The sequence below is a fragment of the Protomyctophum bolini genome, assembly GCF_963924005.1.
Source record: "Protomyctophum bolini genome assembly, chromosome: 18".
In the NCBI taxonomy this organism is placed as follows: Eukaryota; Metazoa; Chordata; class Actinopteri; order Myctophiformes; family Myctophidae; genus Protomyctophum; species Protomyctophum bolini.
The window spans coordinates 21,297,831-21,316,746 of NC_137879.1; the positions used below are offsets into that span (position 1 = coordinate 21,297,831).

At 40.1% G+C, this 18,916-nt stretch overlaps 1 protein-coding gene across 1 annotated transcript in view; it reads left to right on the forward strand.

Moving 5' to 3' along the window:
* Positions 1 to 8,515, forward strand: part of fam20cb (FAM20C golgi associated secretory pathway kinase b) — a 66,124-nt gene extending 57,609 nt beyond the window's left edge. The window contains exons 5-11 of the mRNA XM_080789759.1: positions 265 to 380; positions 1,746 to 1,926; positions 3,318 to 3,427; positions 3,612 to 3,693; positions 4,611 to 4,670; positions 5,781 to 5,931; positions 6,445 to 8,515. Of these exons, the coding sequence (XP_080645885.1) occupies positions 265 to 380; positions 1,746 to 1,926; positions 3,318 to 3,427; positions 3,612 to 3,693; positions 4,611 to 4,670; positions 5,781 to 5,931; positions 6,445 to 6,561 (817 nt within the window). The 3' untranslated portion in view covers positions 6,562 to 8,515. The remainder of the gene's footprint in view (positions 1 to 264; positions 381 to 1,745; positions 1,927 to 3,317; positions 3,428 to 3,611; positions 3,694 to 4,610; positions 4,671 to 5,780; positions 5,932 to 6,444) is intronic.
* Positions 8,516 to 18,916: the final 10,401 nt, after the last annotated feature.

The following is an 18,916-nucleotide window of genomic DNA, read 5'->3' on the forward strand; positions in this document are numbered from 1 at the left end:
CTGTGATTTTTACAAGAGGGCAATACATCCCCCTTCAACCACTTAAACCCTATATACTTTTTGACCAGAGTCCCCCAGGGATCTATATGTGTACTAGGCCTCTTGTACTAGCCCTCGGACAGACGGCAGCAAAGCTGTTGACGAGGGACAGGAAAGAGGATGCGGTGGGATTTGATCATAGGCCAGCAGCGGTTCCGGGGTCAATTGTCCTCAGTGACCGCCATCGATAAACCCTAACTGTATTCAAATCTATCCGTCCCTTAGGATCCTGGACTTCCGCCGGGTCCCTCCTGTGGCTGGCAGACTCGTCAACATGACCAAGGAGATCAGAGACGTCACCAGGGACAAGAAGCTCTGGAGGACCTTCTTTATATCACCAGGTACAATTTTTATGTGTCTACAAGTAAATGTCCCCTTTTTTCATTTCCTACATAAAATAAAGTCACACCTTTTCATCAATTAAAAAAGAATGCACGGATCAATCAACATGTGAGTTTGTAGATCTGCTATTTTCACTAGTTTAGGTCCCGGGCAAACATTTAATTTCTCTTTTGGGCCTTGAGCTAACCACTGGCCTAACCTATAGTAATCAATAACCTGAAATGTATCCAGCACCTAATGCACCATATGAAGCCAAAGTCATGTACAGAAGCAGGCGCATAGCGAGGAATTTGAGGACCTGTGCTCATCAAGCTCCTCTGGGCCACCCCATCCCCCCCTCCCCTCCCCAACCACAGAATTATATAGTTCAAAATGAGTTAGAGTCATACTGATACAGGCCAGGAAGGATGAAAACCTCACTCATTTTCTCCCTTCACTTGGTTTTATGTTTACATTTTGTACTTGGAACCACGAGGTCACTTGGCAGGCACTTTGCACTTAGCACTTCCTCTCAGGCAGGCAAGAAACCACAGGCCCACTGCTCACCAGCCCCATGCAGCCACGAGAGTGTAATTACTGTCTAAGGAAGGTGGCATTGCCCTCATAAGCAGGGGCATAGCGAGGTATTCCTGGACCTGTGCTCATCAAGTGCCTCTGGGGCCACCACTCTCCTCCCCAAACACAGAATTATACAACTCAAAATAGAATTAGACTCATTTTCATGCAGGAAGGATCACTTATTTTGTATAGATAAAGCAGGAACAGTTTCCTAGTTAATGTGCTGAGAACGAAGCCTGTTTTGTTCCCAAAATTGCTGGGATCCGCATTCACTTGGGTTTAGTATTATCATGGGATCTGACTAAGATCCCCCCCAAAAATGTAGGTAATTTAGCATACTGTAGTTCCTCTTTTTTATACAAACGAGGCATATTTTCATCAGAGAATTCCCCAGGTAACTAGTACTGTGCGAATAGATATACTGTATGTGTGTGAGGCCTCCTGGAAGTAAGGGTATGGTCTCATTTGTCATTTCTCTAAGAAAATAATGTGTGTTGTGTGATACAGCACTTTCAAAATGATGTAGCTTTCAAGTAGTGAAGATATTTTTCACCATGTAGCTGGGCTAGAAAAAACACATTTTCAGTGGCATAACTACTTTTTACTTATTACTCGTTTACTTTTTTCTAACTTGTATTATACCCTTTTATTATATCGTATTTATTTCTATGTGTGTGTGTGTGTGTGTATATATAATATATATATATATATATATATATATATATAGTTAGCTGAAGATCTGTTTCTGCAAACGACACCGTCACGCAATGGAGTATAATTTATTCTTGTTTCCCTTTTTTCCCCAGCCAATAATGTGTGTTTCTATGGTGAGTGTTCGTACTACTGTTCGACTGAGCATGCCCTGTGTGGTAAACCAGACCAGATTGAAGGATCGCTGGCTGCCTTCCTGCCAGACCTAGCCCTGGCCAAACGCAAGACCTGGAGGAACCCCTGGAGACGCTCTTACCACAAACGCAAGAAGGCAGAGTAAGAATCTGAGAATACTTATTTTCTACTTATTTGTACAAGATTGTTATAGGTATTCTGTTCCTGTTCCTGTCAACAAGCAAAGATTTGGGTTTTCATTCCTAACCTTAACTTCAGTAAAACAGTGTGAAAAGCTAAACCTATTCCTAAATTTAACCCTAGTAAAACTATGCCTAACCCTAGACATATTTTAACCTTATTCTCAGTAAAACAGATACAAGAATACAAGAACCGCGCCACTGAGTGGTCGGCGGGAGGTCGCATTCTGGATACCCTTCATCACAGTAAAATTGCTTATATTCACGGGAGCTGACAGCATATTTTGCTGGTGAGCAGATGGAGATCTTTCAAATAATATGGTTACAAAATGCTGTGTCATGGAAGAAGCCAGGACTATTGGCATCATCAAAACTATTGGTGTTTATTTTGTTTGTATGTGTACTTGGTCATATTTTTATTTTCATATATTTTATTTGCACTATTCAAGTAAAATAAACTTAATCTGGGAAGTATGTGACCTTTTTTTGTATTCTTTATTTTTTAATTGCAATTTTGTTAATTGTACTACTTGGTTCCATGGACATACATACCAAGCAGACTTTCAGGCCCACCTGAAAAGTATTATATCCGAGGCTACTGATTATATGACATGGGAGTCTAAAACAAACCTGAGTACTTCTTTCACCACAGGGTGGCAGTCTGTGTATGTAATGTAGGTATTGTACCTCTTGTGTGGCGACAGTCTGTGTGCACTAGTTGCTCTCTGCTGCCACCTAGTGTCTTTTCTACACAGCACTTCACTTGTGCCAGTACTGCTGCATCCACCATGTTCATCCTTGACCACTGTGTGTCCCGACTCCCAAGACAAATTTCCTTCAGGACAATAACATTTGTCTTAACTTGTCTCACCACTGTCCTGGCACTTTTGACACACCTGAGTCATGACCATAAAACCTTTGATTCTGTGAACATTTTAATTTTAAATAAAAAATGCTAAACAAAAGGTATTTATTAAATATAGTATCATATAATTAAATATTTGAAAAGATCTTTTTCACAGAATCAAAGGTTTTATGGTCATGATTCACCAGGATCATGTATGGCTTGATCTAGGCTTAGAATAATTGATATAAATATTTTTTTAAATCTCAATGGGAAAAAATGAATTGGAGAGTTTTCAGTGGGTCCAGAAAACCACACCCACTGCTATGCTCTATATAGAATAAAGTGAAATAACCCACACACCGTCTTCTTCACTTGCACAATAAGGACAACCTTTATTAATGCACCGTTCAGATCTGTCAGATGCTTATTGCTGTGTGATACTGTATGTCGTACTGTGCTGTGTGTGTGATATATCACTGATTTTATGTATCCTCTGTTGCATTTAGATGGGAAGTGGACCCAGACTACTGTGAGGAGGTGAAACAGACCCCGCCTTATGACAGCGGAACACGACTACTGGACATTATGGACATGACCATTTTTGACTTCCTCATGGGTGAGATGATACAGTGCATTATGAGATTCATGACAGGAACGCACTACACACAAAGTATGTTGCCTTTTAGTGCTGAAATGGGATTTTCCAACCTCACACACACACACACACACACAGACAGACAGACAGACAGACAGACAGACAGACACTCTTGGCTGATTTATTGGCATGTTGTCACCTGCAGGAAATATGGATCGGCACCATTATGAGACATTTGAGAAGTTCGGCAATGACACTTTCATCATCCATCTGGATAATGGCAGAGGGTGAGCTCATGTTTAAGAAGATCTCTTTCACTGTTGATATGGTATATTGAAACAGGAAATGAGACGTAGCGTGCAGAGTTAGTTCAGTCAGACATACTCGAGGGAGTTCATGCCGTGCTCAAAGGCGCATACTATACTCAAGGGATTAACATGAAGATTTTCTATGTGGGTGTATAAGTGTGTCCCACACGTCATTCGCTGATGTGGCAGTCAGCTGACCATTGGGTTGGCTACTTAAGCTCTCTAGACTGTATGCTCTTCCTGTCTTCCTCTGCATATTGTTCCTGGTTGTTATGTGATGTTTGCTCCCACCACCACCCCAGCACCACCGGTGGGCTCTGTTATTTATGCTCCCCATGGGGGTTTTATTGTATATCTATCTCCCTGCTCTTAATGTTTTATGATGGTGTTTAATCGCGCCGAGCAGGGAGAAGATGCAGCAGAGCCGAACGTCAAGTCAAATATATGCACACTTGTATTCTCATTATACCAATAAGTATTGGTTAAATCTATCCGTGAGTTGTCTGACTGAACTACAATAATTTTAAGAATTTAGCAATGATATGGCTTAAACATAATAAAATACATGGATAATGAAAGTAAGGGTAATGATTTTAATGTTATATGAGATCAGTGTTTCTCCAAGTGGGGTCCGGTGACCCCCATGGGTCCTCAAAGGGGTTCCAGGGGGTCCCCAGCAAATAAATAAATAATAATAATAATATAAAAAAGGAAAGAAATCTAGCATCAAAATCTGTTTAATCACCCTATACATTTTAACAACATAAATTGTGGTCCGTTTCACAACATTTCATGGTGGTGGTCCATGGCCAAATACATTAATTTGGGGGCATGACATGAAGACGTTTGAGAACCACTGCAGTAGATGACTCTCCCGCTGCTATGTTTCATTCTAGGTTTGGAAAGCACTCCCATGATGAGACCTCCATTCTGGTTCCTTTGAGTCAATGCTGCAGGTAAAACGTCCTCTGGAAGCAGTATCAGGTGGATTGAATGAGTAAATGAAACGTACTCAGCAATAAAGACTAAACTAATAACCCAATTACATTCACCCCAAATCATTTAACATTAGTCTCATATTCGTTGGGCAGAAACCTCTTATCTCCATATCTTTTGTGTTACTTTGTAAATGAATGCCCTACTTGATCATACTACGGCATCGCACAAAAGGATCAAAAGTAGCAGATATACAAGCTCAATCTGCTACTTTGCTATTTGAATTTGAACATAATTTCCACCCGACAGAGAAGACGATATAAATATGCATCAAGTCAAACATTATTTGTACTTTTCTTTGCTATGTTATGCTATTTAGTCTCCACTTTGAATCCCGCGTTGAACATGAAAGTTTCACATTGCAGCAAAATAAAATTTTTGCTAAATATTATAGACATCGACTGCAGGCATTGTAGATGCACTCTTCAATTACTCTATTTTTAGTGTCACACCCTGAAGAAGGCACAAGCCGACACACGTTTCTTTAATAAAGGTTTACCAACAAATCCACCTTCAGTACCTGGACCTGGATTTTTACGCCTTTTCCTGTATATTTCTCTCTCTCTCTCTTATACACTTAAATTAATTTGACAATATAGTATAATATAGCCTACAGTTGTAATGAATTTGCTTTACAACATAGTGTAGTGACAGTTTCGTTTACAACATATAGCGCAGTGCTTTTGATGGCAGCACAATCCGACTGTATAATTTTTCTTACATTCAGTATAGTAGGCTATTGCATGCGTTTGATGACAGTTAGCCGCAATTTGCAAGCCCCCTCTTTCGTCTGAGGTAATCTCATTTTGATTGCCAGGTCTTGGTGAATAGATTGAAAAGCTTACTCTGTGAGCTTGTAGAGAGGCCCACTGGTTAAGTATGTTACTTGTAAGTTTAAGTTTTTTGTTAACAAGTAATATAGAACTCATTGGGACTGCCTCTACAATCATCTGTATAGAGGGAAAAAGAGTGGAGAGCATACACAGCCCTTTGGGGCTCCTACACTGATTTTGTGTGGGTGGGAGAGAGTCTGAATTACACTAACATTAATCTACTACTCTTACCTTCAGGCTGAGGCAGTCAACCCACCTGCGTCTACAGCTGCTGGCAAAGGAAGAGTACCAGCTCTCCACCCTGATGTCTGAGTCCCTGGTAAGAGACCGCCTCAGCCCCATCCTCATACAGCCACACCTGGAGGCCATGGACCGAAGATTACGCCAGGTAACTGCTTTGCATTCACACTCTCTCCGCAATGAAAATAGATAGGAAGTGGATGAACAAGCACACTCTATTCTCACCTACCGTGTATGTTTTCTCATGCCAATAAATCTCCTGTGTGTGTGTGTGTGTGTGTGTGTGTGTGTGTGTGTGTGTGTGTGTGTGTGTGTGTGTGTGTGTGTGTGTGTGTGTGTGTGTGTGTGTGTGTGTGTGTGTGTGTGTGTGTGTGTGTGTGTGTGTGTGTGTGTGTGTGTGTGTGTGTGTGTGTGTGTGTGTGTGTGTGTGTGTGTGTGTGTGTGTGCGTGCGTGCGTGCGTGCGTGCGTGCGTGCGTGCTGTTTTAGAAAAGTGTACTATTTGAATGTCACCTGTTGCCATGAAGCATTTCTAACTAACAGTGTTCTTTTCTAAAGCTTTTTTTCTCTGTTTTTGAGCAGTTTGGGAAATTGTCTTTCAATGTGTTTGATCACTGAAATCTATTATAACATAATGTCATACTGTATTTCCATGGGTTATAGGTGCTAAGGGTGCTAGCTGACTGCATTGAAAAGGAGGGCTACAGCAACGTGGTGGAGGATGACCTACAGGGAGACCGAGGGACAGACCACACCTACATGGCCCCGCGACGGAGGTAGCTGGCTGGGCACATGGAGCTAACCACCTGGGAGCTGAGTACTAGCTGGATAGGACTGAAAGCATGGCGATACAACACTGCGCTAAAGTCATTGTCTTTAACTGGACTGCTGTATTGTGTAACAGATGACATCCATCTGTACATAACATTCTCAGAGGCCCATGTGTTGACTTTGACACAGGAAGTGTCACCAGTTGTGGGACTGAGCTATCTGGAACTACAAGCCCCTCGGATAGGACTGCATGGGTGCGGTCCAAAAGGTGCAATGACTTAACCTTTACCGATGGTGGACACTACTGTATATGTTGGTAGCGTTCCATTTTCAACGCACAGGGACAGAGCGGAAACTCAGAAAATGTGGCAGTAACTGGACCACACCCTGCTTTACCTATAGACTCTTTACCTAAGAGTCCTAATAGGCCACTTTATCACCACAGCTGATCCTAACAATCATCACAACCAACCAACCAACCCACTACAGCACCATCCAACCATGAAAGTCTTGAAAGAGATGCATTTGTCTTCATCTTGTTTAGGACACCTTTTTGAATTCAGTGAATTCTGAGGGACTTGTATAGATTATTCTACACCCCCAAACCCCCCACTCTACCCTTCCTCTTCATAGCTGAATTGTGTTCCCACGTGTTATGGTATTGCTAGTGTTTTGATTGCAGAGGTTAAAGAAACTGACTTCTTTGTCGTTTTAATACGTAAAACGAAATGTTTTATTGCATAATGTCTTTTTTATTGATCTTTTTCAGAGGTCTTTTGTTTTGTTTTCAAAATGGAAATATGTGATTGGAGTGCCGGTTTACTCCTGGATTAGTCATTTTTTCCCTATCGGTTATCAGTTATGTCCTTGAGAGACTATTTATTGATTTTTGTATTTATTATTTGAAATGAATAATACATAATCAACATCATAATTTGTTTGTGTTATGACTGAATTAATGCAACATCATCAGATTTGCACTTACTCAACTGTCCAAAAGAGGGCATAACTAGCCTGTGCAATAGCAGTGCACGCATTGCTAAATACCATTGCCTCTCAGTATAGGTTCACCTTTCTTGGTGACTGTCTCCTTTTTCCATCCCACCCTGAAGCTAATTCATACTTAATTGACTGTGTACTACAATGTATTTGTCAACCCTTTTTTTACTTGAACGTACATTTATTTTGTCACCTGACAGAATTGGTCGACAAAGTATTAAGTTAACCATGTTAAGTTAACCATTAAGTTAAACTATCAGTCCACTTACCATAATATCATCATAGAACAATAATCCAGTCTCCTTAAATTTAAACATATATCCATCAAAATGTTTCTGATTAATACTGTACGTGTCTAAGCCCATGTTTACAACATATATCCCTTTCCAACTGCTGTTGAGGTCATATTTATGGTGCCAAAAAGTTATGGCATCGAAAAAAGCCAAATGTGACACTAAAAGTTTTATATTATTATTATTATTTTATTTTTTTGTAATATGTCCAGGTGTTGCTGTTGTTTGAGAGATTATACTTCATGATGTACATTTCATTCCCTCCAAACAGCTGATGACAGCTCAAAAAAAAGCTCAAAGGAGTGGTTACTGGCTGAAATTTAATATATACAGTAGGAACATCTAGTGCCTGTGCAATGATAGAAATACTTGAATGTTTGGTTTCCTAACTGAATGGGTTAAAGGATATATTATTCCCCAGATACAAGTGATAGATAAGATGCCCAGATCTTAATGTATGTGTATGCGGACTCCGTCAATTCCATATTTTTTATATACATCTCCATCTAGTCCTGTGTCAGTACTGTGTGTGGAGATACAGATGGAGCCTTGGAAGCCCTTAGAGGATACGTCTCAGCCTTGCAAATGCTTATTTTATTTTTTATTCTGACTCATTGTTTCTGTGGAGTTTCGTTGCATCATGGTAAAAGTGCAATAAAACAAAATGTATCTTTCAATGTATCTATCACAGGTGTTTTTGCTCACTTAAAGTGTACATTACAGTAAGTCTTTTATATTGTCAGAGACAAGTTTTCGCCCCCTGTCCGTCCATCCTCCAACAGTGTGTGTGTGTGTGTGTGTGTGTGTGTGTGTGTGTGTGTGTGTGTGTGTGTGTGTGTGTGTGTGTGTGTGTGTGTGTGTGTGTGTGTGTGTGTGTGTGTGTGTGTGTGTGTGTGCGTGCGTGCGTGCGTGCGTGCGTGCGTGCGTGCGTGCGTGCGTGCGTGCGTGCGTGCGTGCGTGCGTGCGTGCGTGCGTGCGTGCGTGCGTGCGTGCGTGCGCGCGCGTGCGTGCGTGTGCGTGCGTGCATGCTTTTTTTTAACAGCTCATCTTTGGACCAATGGTGTGAAACTTTGCACGCATACTCCCGGGAGGTCAAGGACTGTCCCAAAGCTTTCACAAAGGCCTTTTATAGCGCCACCACCCAGCTAACATGTCCATCTGGGCCCCACTTGGGTTTTGACATGGGCTATGGGCATGGGTTCCGAGTGGGCCGTGCACCCAGTTTTCACAAAGGGCCCACCCATGTTAGCCCATATGGGCTTTTGCGGGTTTCTAAGTGGCTCTTAGGTGGTATCCAAATGGGCCATTTTATTTCAGAACCATGTGTGCGCCACCTGTGTTTGCCTATATGGGTTTGAACTGGGATCTGATTGGGCCTTAAGTGGGTACCAGCTGGGCGAATTATATGTGACCCATGTAGGCCACACTTGTGCCTCATTGTCTTCCGTCCTGTTTCTGTTTTCCCCTGCTGTCGATTGTTCATTCCTACAGATAGGATGCAGTGTTTCCAGTTTTCTGTAGTAGTTTCTTCAAGTGTTCAAACTTTATGACTGGATAGCACTTGATCTGTAGAGTCCTACATTACTATCTCCTACGATCAAGGGTTAGGGTTAGGGTACTGTAGCATGCCGTTTTTTCATCATTTTTGAGGATTTGAAAAAAATGACGAAAATCACTCCGACACCATGGACTATAACCCATGGTCAGGAAGTGATTTTGTCTTTTTTTCAAATCCTCGTTTTTCATCGTTTTTGACCATGGATTATAGCCGGGTTAGGGTACTGTAGCATGCCGTTTTTCATCATTTTTGAGGATTTGAAAAAAAGACGAAAATCCCTCCGAGACCATGGACTATAGCCCATGGCCTGGAAAAACGGGGATTTGTAAAAAAGACAAAATCACTTCATCATTTTTATAACCCATCGTTTTTTTCATTTTTTCATTTTTTTCAAATCCTCAAAAATGATTAAAAACGGCGTGCTATAGTATGCCGTACAATATGGGCTATAGCCCATGGTCCAAAATGATGAAAAACGAGGATAATATTTTTTTCAAAAATTCAAAAACATGGGCTATAACCCATCGTTTTTTTCCTTTTTTCATTTTTTTCAAATCCTCAAAAATGATGAAAAACGGCATGCTATAGTATGCCGTACGATATGGGCTATAGCCCATGGTCCAAAATGATGAGAAACGAGGATAACTTTTTTTTTTTCAAAATTTCAAAAAACATGGGCTATAACCCATCGTTTTTTTTATTTTTTCATTTTTTTTAAATCCTCAAAAATGATGAAAAACGGCATGCTATAGTATGCCGTACGATATGGGCTATAGCCCATGGTCCAAAATGATGAGAAACGAGGATAACTTTTTTTTTCAAAATTTCAAAAAACATGGGCTATAACCCATCGTTTTTTTCATTTTTTCATTTTTTTCAAATCCTCAAAAATGATGAAAAACTGCGTGCTATAGTATGCCGTACGATATAGAATGCTATTGTATTTTATCAGGAAAATTAATTAGTGAGGACCAATTATATTTTATTTATTTTTTGCAATTGCTTGCTGTATAGCCTACTTCGATGTCATGTGCTCGGTGTAAAAAACAATCAAAAAAAACATTCTGGGTTCGGGGGGTCGGTGGCCCAGGGGCCCTTTATCTCTAGATCCGCCTATGCTCATTGTGCCGAATGTCCCATTTCAAGTTTTCAAATGTATAAAAACCTTTTCGAAAATAGCAGCTACAAGCTCAAACAATGCGCCGCATTGCGAGCTTGTAGATCGGCTATTTTCAAATATGGTCAAAATGTATGTGGGAATCCAGGTGAATGGGTGTTATAAAGCTAATGTTACATACTCTTGTACAGTAGGTGGCGGTATACACCTCTACGTTGGTTGTGATCCGCCATAAAACTGAGAGAAGAAGAAGAAGAAGAAGGTGAATGGGTGCACCTACTGCACCTGACCTAGTCACATGACCAGCAGGAAGCACAAAAGCCTTGTTCCTCCTAGTTGAGAACCATTTTGCCTCTGCTGCAGGAAATGGGGTACCCTCTCATGCAGGGTGAAGGAGAAAGCACATGGTAGGCCTTGTTTGTTGCAGCCAATGTTGCTAATGGCTTTTGTTTGGTTGAGGACATGCCACTGTTGGCCATATTGTTCATTTGTGCACTTTAGTCTGTTTCCATGTCTTGTTTGACCTTAATAATCAAATGTTCCCTAGGAGAGCTTTATTATCTTAGTATCTTGCCTCACTGATTATTGCCCTAATGTTTTATTTATAAAATATATATTTACAATATATTTACTTTACTATGTGAATTTGGTTTGGCATATTTATCTTATTTTGATTTGTTTATTTGCTGTGTGCTGGCTGGGGGCAAACTATCTCAAAATCTAAAGCTTTTAGAAGCCGTTGTCCCATGGCCTAATGTGCAATGATTGGGCTGAGGACATGGGTGCATACTGGGCCATTATTAATATTGATTGATGTGGTTTAGATGTTGCTGCTATATGTACTTTATTTGCTTTTGGTATGGTGTATTTATCTTATTTTGATGTTTAATCTGCTGTGTACGGTTAGTTTAGAGGCCACAGTAGGCGCGTGGGCACACACTGGAAAGTCCTGTGGACAAGCTATGCCTCATCTGTGAGACTTGCCCCACAAGCAGAACCCAAATGGTACTAAAGTTCTGGCATTTGGTAGACTTTACCCAATTGGGTCCCATTCCACGGTCGGGTGCCAACTGGTACCGAACAGAAATAAACATAAATACCTCGGATACGTCGTTGCGGCGCCGTTTGAGGGCTTCTGTTTGTTTGAGTTATTCTGAATGTGTGAACTATAAGTACCTATAAATACCGCTGTGAATTGTCCTGTGCCGCGGAAGCCGTTAAGTATTTTTAATCTATGTTTGATTAAAAATGTCGCTCTTCCTACCTTGTTTATTGACACCTCATTGTACCGCCTATCTGGCTAGCTAGTGGCGCTATAGCTATGACGTTAGCCGGCAAAGCCAACGGCACATCGGGAGGCGGTACAATAAACGGTAAATAAACAAGAATAATCAAAGCGACATTTTTAATCAAACATGGATTAAAAATACTTAACGGCCTCCGCGACACAGGAGATTTTATCAGAGGTATGTAAGGTACTTATAGTTCGCACATTCGTAAGCAAACTCAGGAAAAAACGTGGTAATACCGCGCCGATCGACTAAACGATGAGTTTGTTTATATCCGCGTTCCAACAATCGCATTAGAAAATCTTATCATGACCAGGAACCCTATATAAAGCGACAATCAAATTTCATAAAAGCTTTATGTAGGGTTCCGAGAGGGGCTACTGTGAGACCTGACACTTGCATTTATTGTTTTCATGATACATTTTATTTATTGGCTCAATGTCTCCATTTGATGTTTAGCTGTAACCCTAATCCTTCTGTTGGGAATGATAGTCCCTTGTATAGATAGCAGGTAAAAGCGGTAGTGACTGAGTCAATTCACATTTCCGTCTTCTGCGGATCAGCTTCCACCACCTCCTCTACCATTTCCTTCTACCACCACCTCCTAATACCACCTCCTAATACCACCTCCTTCTAACATCACCTCCTAACACCACCTCCTTCCATGATGTGGTGGAAGCTGATCTGCAGAAGACATGTGAAATTTAGAAAATATAGGGATGTGCCGATGAGACATTTTGGCCGATATCGAGATCCGATATAATGAATTGCTGTTAGGGCCGATAACCGATATTACCGATGTCGATATGATCTCATTCTGTATTGAAAAATTATAATAATTTTGTCCATTCTGAAAAATACATGTAACGGGGTAACTGCACTGCAGGCTTAGGCAAGTCAGATTTAACTTAAATACTTTTATATTTAATATTGTAGCATTTTTTATTTCACCATCCGCTCCTCCCTTTTCTCCTCTCTTCTGTACAGATTCACAGTCCAGTAAGGCTGTACCACCTCCTTCCATTATGTGGTGGTTAGGTGGTAGCTGATCTGCAGAAGACATGCGAAATTTAGAAAATATGTATAAAAATGAAAAAGACATGTACAGGGTATGGTTAACTATGAACGTGTCTGCTTTACTACATAAGTGTCAAATAAACGTTACCAGGACAACCTTTTGTCATGGTATATAAATTATGTCAGATAATATTTGTATTCACAATTATATCATTATATTGTAATGTATTTGCCTGTAAAATTGCTTGCTCTGGCTAGTATCTGTCGGTCCTTTTAGCTACATGTAAAGTGTCTTGGGGACTGATCGGTATGATGCTGGTTGTGTTTCCCATCAGTGTGGCTGTTATTAACACTGTACAGACTCACGGTCCAGTAAGGCCTGCCACTAACTCATCGTCCGGGGAGACACTCCCCGGAGTTTGTCTCCCCCTCTGCAGGTCCATGGACTTCTATTATGGACCCCCAGCTGCCTCAAGAGTGTGACCGTGGACCAGGCCTCTTCATGGAGCCAGCAACAGAGTGCCTGCCTGCCTGGTAATAGTCAAGTATCATATGTAAGCTAAGAACCTAACTGTTGAAATGTCTATGTAATGAAACTTGACATACAGTAGCAGTATCTATGCATAGAGTCACACAGATGATACCTGAGGAAAGGGGCTGGTCATTTGTGTGCAGGCCAAGACAAGCACACTGGAAATACCTGTGGACAAGTTATGCCTCATCTGTGAGACTGACACTTACGTTTATTGATTTCATGATAAAGCTTTTTTTTGGAGCAGTATCTCTCCATTTAATGATGTTAGCTGTAACCCGGAATGATAGTCCCTTGTATAGATAGAACGTGCAGGTAAAAGCGGTAGTGAGTGAATTCACATTTCCGTGTCTTCTGCAGATCAGCTGCCACCACCTCCTCTACAATTTCCTTCTAACACCACCTCCTAATACCACCTAACACCACCTCCTTACACAACCTCCTTCTAACACTACCTCCTAACACCAACTCCTTCCATGATGTGGTGGAAGCTGATCTGCAGAAGACATGTGAAATTTAGAAAATATATGTAAAAGTAATTAGGGATGTGCCGATGAGACATTTTGGCCGATATCAATATCCGATATAATTAATTGCCGTTATGGCCGATAACCGATATTACCGATGTTGATATGTCATTCTGTATTGAATTTTTTGAATGATTTTGTCCATTCTGAAAAATACATGTAACAGGGTAACTGCACTACAGGCTTAGGCAAGTCGGATTTAACTTAAATACCTTTTATATTTAATATTGTGAGCTTGTAGATCTGTTCAAGCTGTTATTTTGGGCTTGTTTATCTGTGAAGACAGACCGATTAATCGGACCGATGAATTATTCGGTCTAATTGATTCATCGAACCGATGCCGATTGATCTAAAAACAACTCAAATTGGCCGATACCGATGTGTTTGCCGATTAATCTCCCATCACTAAAAACATGGCGAAAAACAGACACCTTCAATGTTAACCATATAAGTGTCAAATAAACTTTATCATGAAAACCTTTTGTTATAGTATATCAATGTCAGATGATATTATTGTGAATATAATAATGATATAATATTATATTGTAATGTATTTTCCTGTAAAATTGCTTGCTCTGGCTAGTATCTCTGTCGGTCCTTTGCTCTACATGTAAAGTGTCGGTATGATGCAGAATAGGGAGGTTATTCAAGTTTTTTTTAGCCTGGGGGCGGCATTTTATATTCCTTGCCCCCTCCTCCCTTTCCTCCCCCCCCCTGTGTTTCCCATCAGTGTGGCTGTTATTAACACTGTACAGACTCACGGTCCAGTAAGGTCTGCCACTAACTCATCGTCCGGGGAGACACTCCCCGGAGTTTTTCGTCTCCCACTCTGCAGGTCGATGGACTTCTACTATGGACCCCCAGCTGCCTCAAGAGTGTGACCGTGGACCAGGCCTCTTCATGGAGCCAGCAACAGAGTGTCTGCCTGCCTGGGAATAGTCATCAAGTATCATATGTAAGTGAAGAACCTAACCGTTAAAATTTCTATATAATAAACTATGCATCGATACTATACAGTAGGAAAGGAGCTGGTCATTTGTGTGCAGGCCAAGACAAGCACACTGGAAAGACCTGTGGACAAGTTATGCTTCATCTGTCAGACTGAACTAACATTTAATGTTTTCATGAAAAAGTTTATTTATTGGATCAGTGTCTCTCCATTTGATGTTTAGCTGTAACGGCTAATCCTTGTGTTGGGAATGATATTTGAGTGTTGTATAGATAGCACGTGCAGGTAAAAGCGGTAGTGAGTGAATTCACATTTTCTTGTCTTCTGCAGATCAGCTTCCACCACCTCCTCTACTATTTCCTTCTAATACCAACTCCTAACACCACCTCCTTCTAACACCACCTAACACCACCTCCTTGAATTATGTGGTGGAAGCTGATCTGCAGAAGTCATGTGAAATTTAGAAAATATGTAGTAAAGCAGACACGTTCATCGTTAACCCATACCCTGTACCATTTATTTTCATTTTTATTGTTTCAAATAAACTTTACCATGACAACCTCTTGTTATGGTATATCAATGTGGTCAGATAATATATAATTGTATTCACAATTATATCATTTTTCCCCCTAACTTTTCTCCTCTCCTAACCCCTTGGTTGTGTGGGATCATTTCCAATCAGTTAACACAAATGTGTTTTTGTATGGATAGTTTTATCATCGTTTTTAAGAGCCTACTCAGGGACTACAGATGTAAACTAGCTTTTGGCTAACTCTGGCCCATTTACATGGATGTGAAAACTGACATGTTGATTAATGAGCATTTTCCCTGTCAAATAAATAAATAAACATTGTACAGACTCACTGTCCAGTAAGGCCTGCCACTAACTCATCATTCGGGGAGCCACTCCCTGGTGTTTTTTTTTTGTCTCACACTCTGCAGTTCCATGGACTTGTAATATGGACCCCCAGCTGCCTATCAAGAGTGTGACTGTGGACCAGGCTTCTTCACAGAGCCTTCACTCAGCCTATGAAGAGTGTGACTGTGGACCCGGCCTCCTCACAGAGCACGACCATGGACTGCTACCATATCATAGTACATCACAACGCTGCATTTTATCTTAAAAGTAATACTTCATATGATCTGACATCATTGTGGCAACAATGATGTCAGAAATCATGTCAAAAAGGGCGAAATAAAAGGACAGTCGCTTGTAGCAGGCATTATGTATGTGGGAACAAGTGGGTGAATGTTATTGCTTGTAGTGGCTTAGGTATGCGACTCTTCCCTTTGCATCAGGTATCATCTGCTTGACTCTTCCCGACACACCCACAAGCTCTCTGGCACTGAATCGTCCATAATCTTAACGTCTGCCATTGCCAGGTTCTTCTTAATCCGAGTGCATTTTTGTGGCTCTTGAAGCAGAGGCAGGTACTCGCCCATCTCTTCCAAAACAAGTCAACAAGCTCAAGTGGCATGACTGAGGTGCTGATAATTATATTTCCATTGCTGACCCACGAGAAAGAAGCTTGGGGGCTCTTTTTGGTCAAACAGTAGTGTGTTAGAGGCCCATTAGCTCTGTGTATCTTCATTTGATGTTTGACTGTAACCCCAAACCTTGTGTTGGGAATTGAAGTCCCCTGTATATATGACAGGTGCAAGTAGATCAGCAGATCAGCTTCCACCAACTTCTAACACCACCTCCTTCTAACACATCCTAACACCACCTCCTTCCATATTGGTGGAAGCTGATCTGCAGAAGATATGATGTGAATTCACTCACTCCCACTGGTAGCAACCCAGACCTGGCCTTTGCTGTGTGTCAGCAATGGAAATGCATCAGTACCTCAGTCATGCCACTTGAACTGTTCACAAAAGACTTGTAAAGACTTTGCTGAAGGGTGAAAAAGTGCAGTATCTCGTTGACTTGTTTTGGAAGAGATGGGTGAGTACCTCTCTCTGCTTCAACTGCCACAAAAGTGGACTCAGATAAAGAAGGGTTTCTTTATCTGAGTCCACTTTTTTGTTGTCCCCATCCTGTTATGCATAACAAATATTTCAGGGCCTATCACTTACGATATTTATGTTGCCAGATTAACCCCCTGGTCTCTGTCCCTACTATATTAAGTTGTAAAACTGTGGAATAATGTTGTGATTCAGTCATGGAATAACGCTATGTCAAGCCTGGATCTGTAACATAATTTCACTGAGAATCAATTTATATAAATTCCTCTAAACTTTATAATTAGGTGTGGTCTGAATTCCTTCGTCTTCCAATTACTTTTTAAAGGTCTTTTAACAAGGTGTTTTATCCATTGCCTGGATTGTGTTCAAAGGGTTTTTCTAGGATTGGTTAAGGTGACTAAAGGATTTTATTCAAAGGGTATTTCACTCATTTGCAAAAGATAATGTATACCGATTCATTTGGTTCCATTCAAAGTTCTCTCAAAGGTTTATCCATTGTGCTATCTTAAATTGACAGCGCACTATATTTGACAACTAGGCCTAAGGTTTTTGAAAAAGTTTCTTACTGTCTTAAACTGACAGTCCTATATTCCTATATTAGGATAATTTATTTGGGTTTTATTTACATTTTCATGGTGGTCTGGACATATTTTAATTTAAGGTCCTGGTTCAGACTTACATTATTCACATATAAAATAAAAACATTCTCATAATGGTAGAATGTCTATTTGTTTGTCTCTAAATGTTTTGATGAATTGAACAATGCCCTTTGTTCAATTCATGCCATACTATAGCACGCCGTTTTTCATCATTTTTGAGGATTTGAAGAAAATTCAAAATTTCAAAAAACATGGGTTATAGCCCATCGTTTTTTTAATTTTTGAAAAAATGTTATCCTCATTTTTCATCATTTTTGAACATGGGCTATAGCCCCTACCGTACGGCATACTATAGCACGCCGTTTTTCATCATTTTTGAGGATTTGAAGAAAATTCAAAATTTCAAAAAACATGGGTTATAGCCCATCGTTTTTTTAATTTTTGAAAAAATGTTATCCTCATTTTTCATCATTTTTGAACATGGGCTATAGCCCCTACCGTACGGCATACTATAGCACGCCGTTTTTCATCATTTTTGAGGATTTGAAGAAAATTCAAAATTTCAAAAAACATGGGTTATAGCCCATCGTTTTTTGAATTTTTGAAAAAAATGTTATCCTCATTTTTCATCATTTTTGAACATGGGCTATAGCCCCTACCGTACGGCATACTATAGCACGCCGTTTTTCATCATTTTTGAGGATTTGAAGAAAATTCAAAATTTCAAAAAACATGGGTTATAGCCCATCGTTTTTTGAATTTTTGAAAAAAATGTTATCCTCATTTTTCATCATTTTTGAACATGGGCTATAGCCCCTACCGTACGGCATACTATAGCACGCCGTTTTTCATCATTTTTGAGGATTTGAAGAAAATTCAAAATTTCAAAAAACATGGGTTATAGCCCATCGTTTTTTGAATTTTTGAAAAAAATGTTATCCTCATTTTTCATCATTTTTGAACATGGGCTATAGCCCCTACCGTACGGCATACTATAGCACGCCGTTTTTCATCATTTTTGAGGATTTGAAGAAAATTCAAAATTTCAAAAAACATGGGTTATAGCCCATCGTTTTTTGAATTTTTGAAAAAAATGTTATCCTCATTTTTCATCATTTTTGAACATGGGCTATAGCCCCTACCGTACGGCATACTATAGCACGCCGTTTTTCATCATTTTTGAGGATTTGAAGAAAATTCAAAATTTCAAAAAACATGGGTTATAGCCCATCGTTTTTTGAATTTTTGAAAAAAATGTTATCCTCATTTTTCATCATTTTTGAACATGGGCTATAGCCCCTACCGTACGGCATACTATAGCACGCCGTTTTTCATCATTTTTGAGGATTTGAAGAAATTTCAAAATTTCAAAAAACATGGGTTATAGCCCATCGTTTTTTGAATTTTTGAAAAAAATGTTATCCTCATTTTTCATCATTTTTGAACATGGGCTATAGCCCCTACCGTACGGCATACTATAGCACGCCGTTTTTCATCATTTTTGAGGATTTGAAGAAAA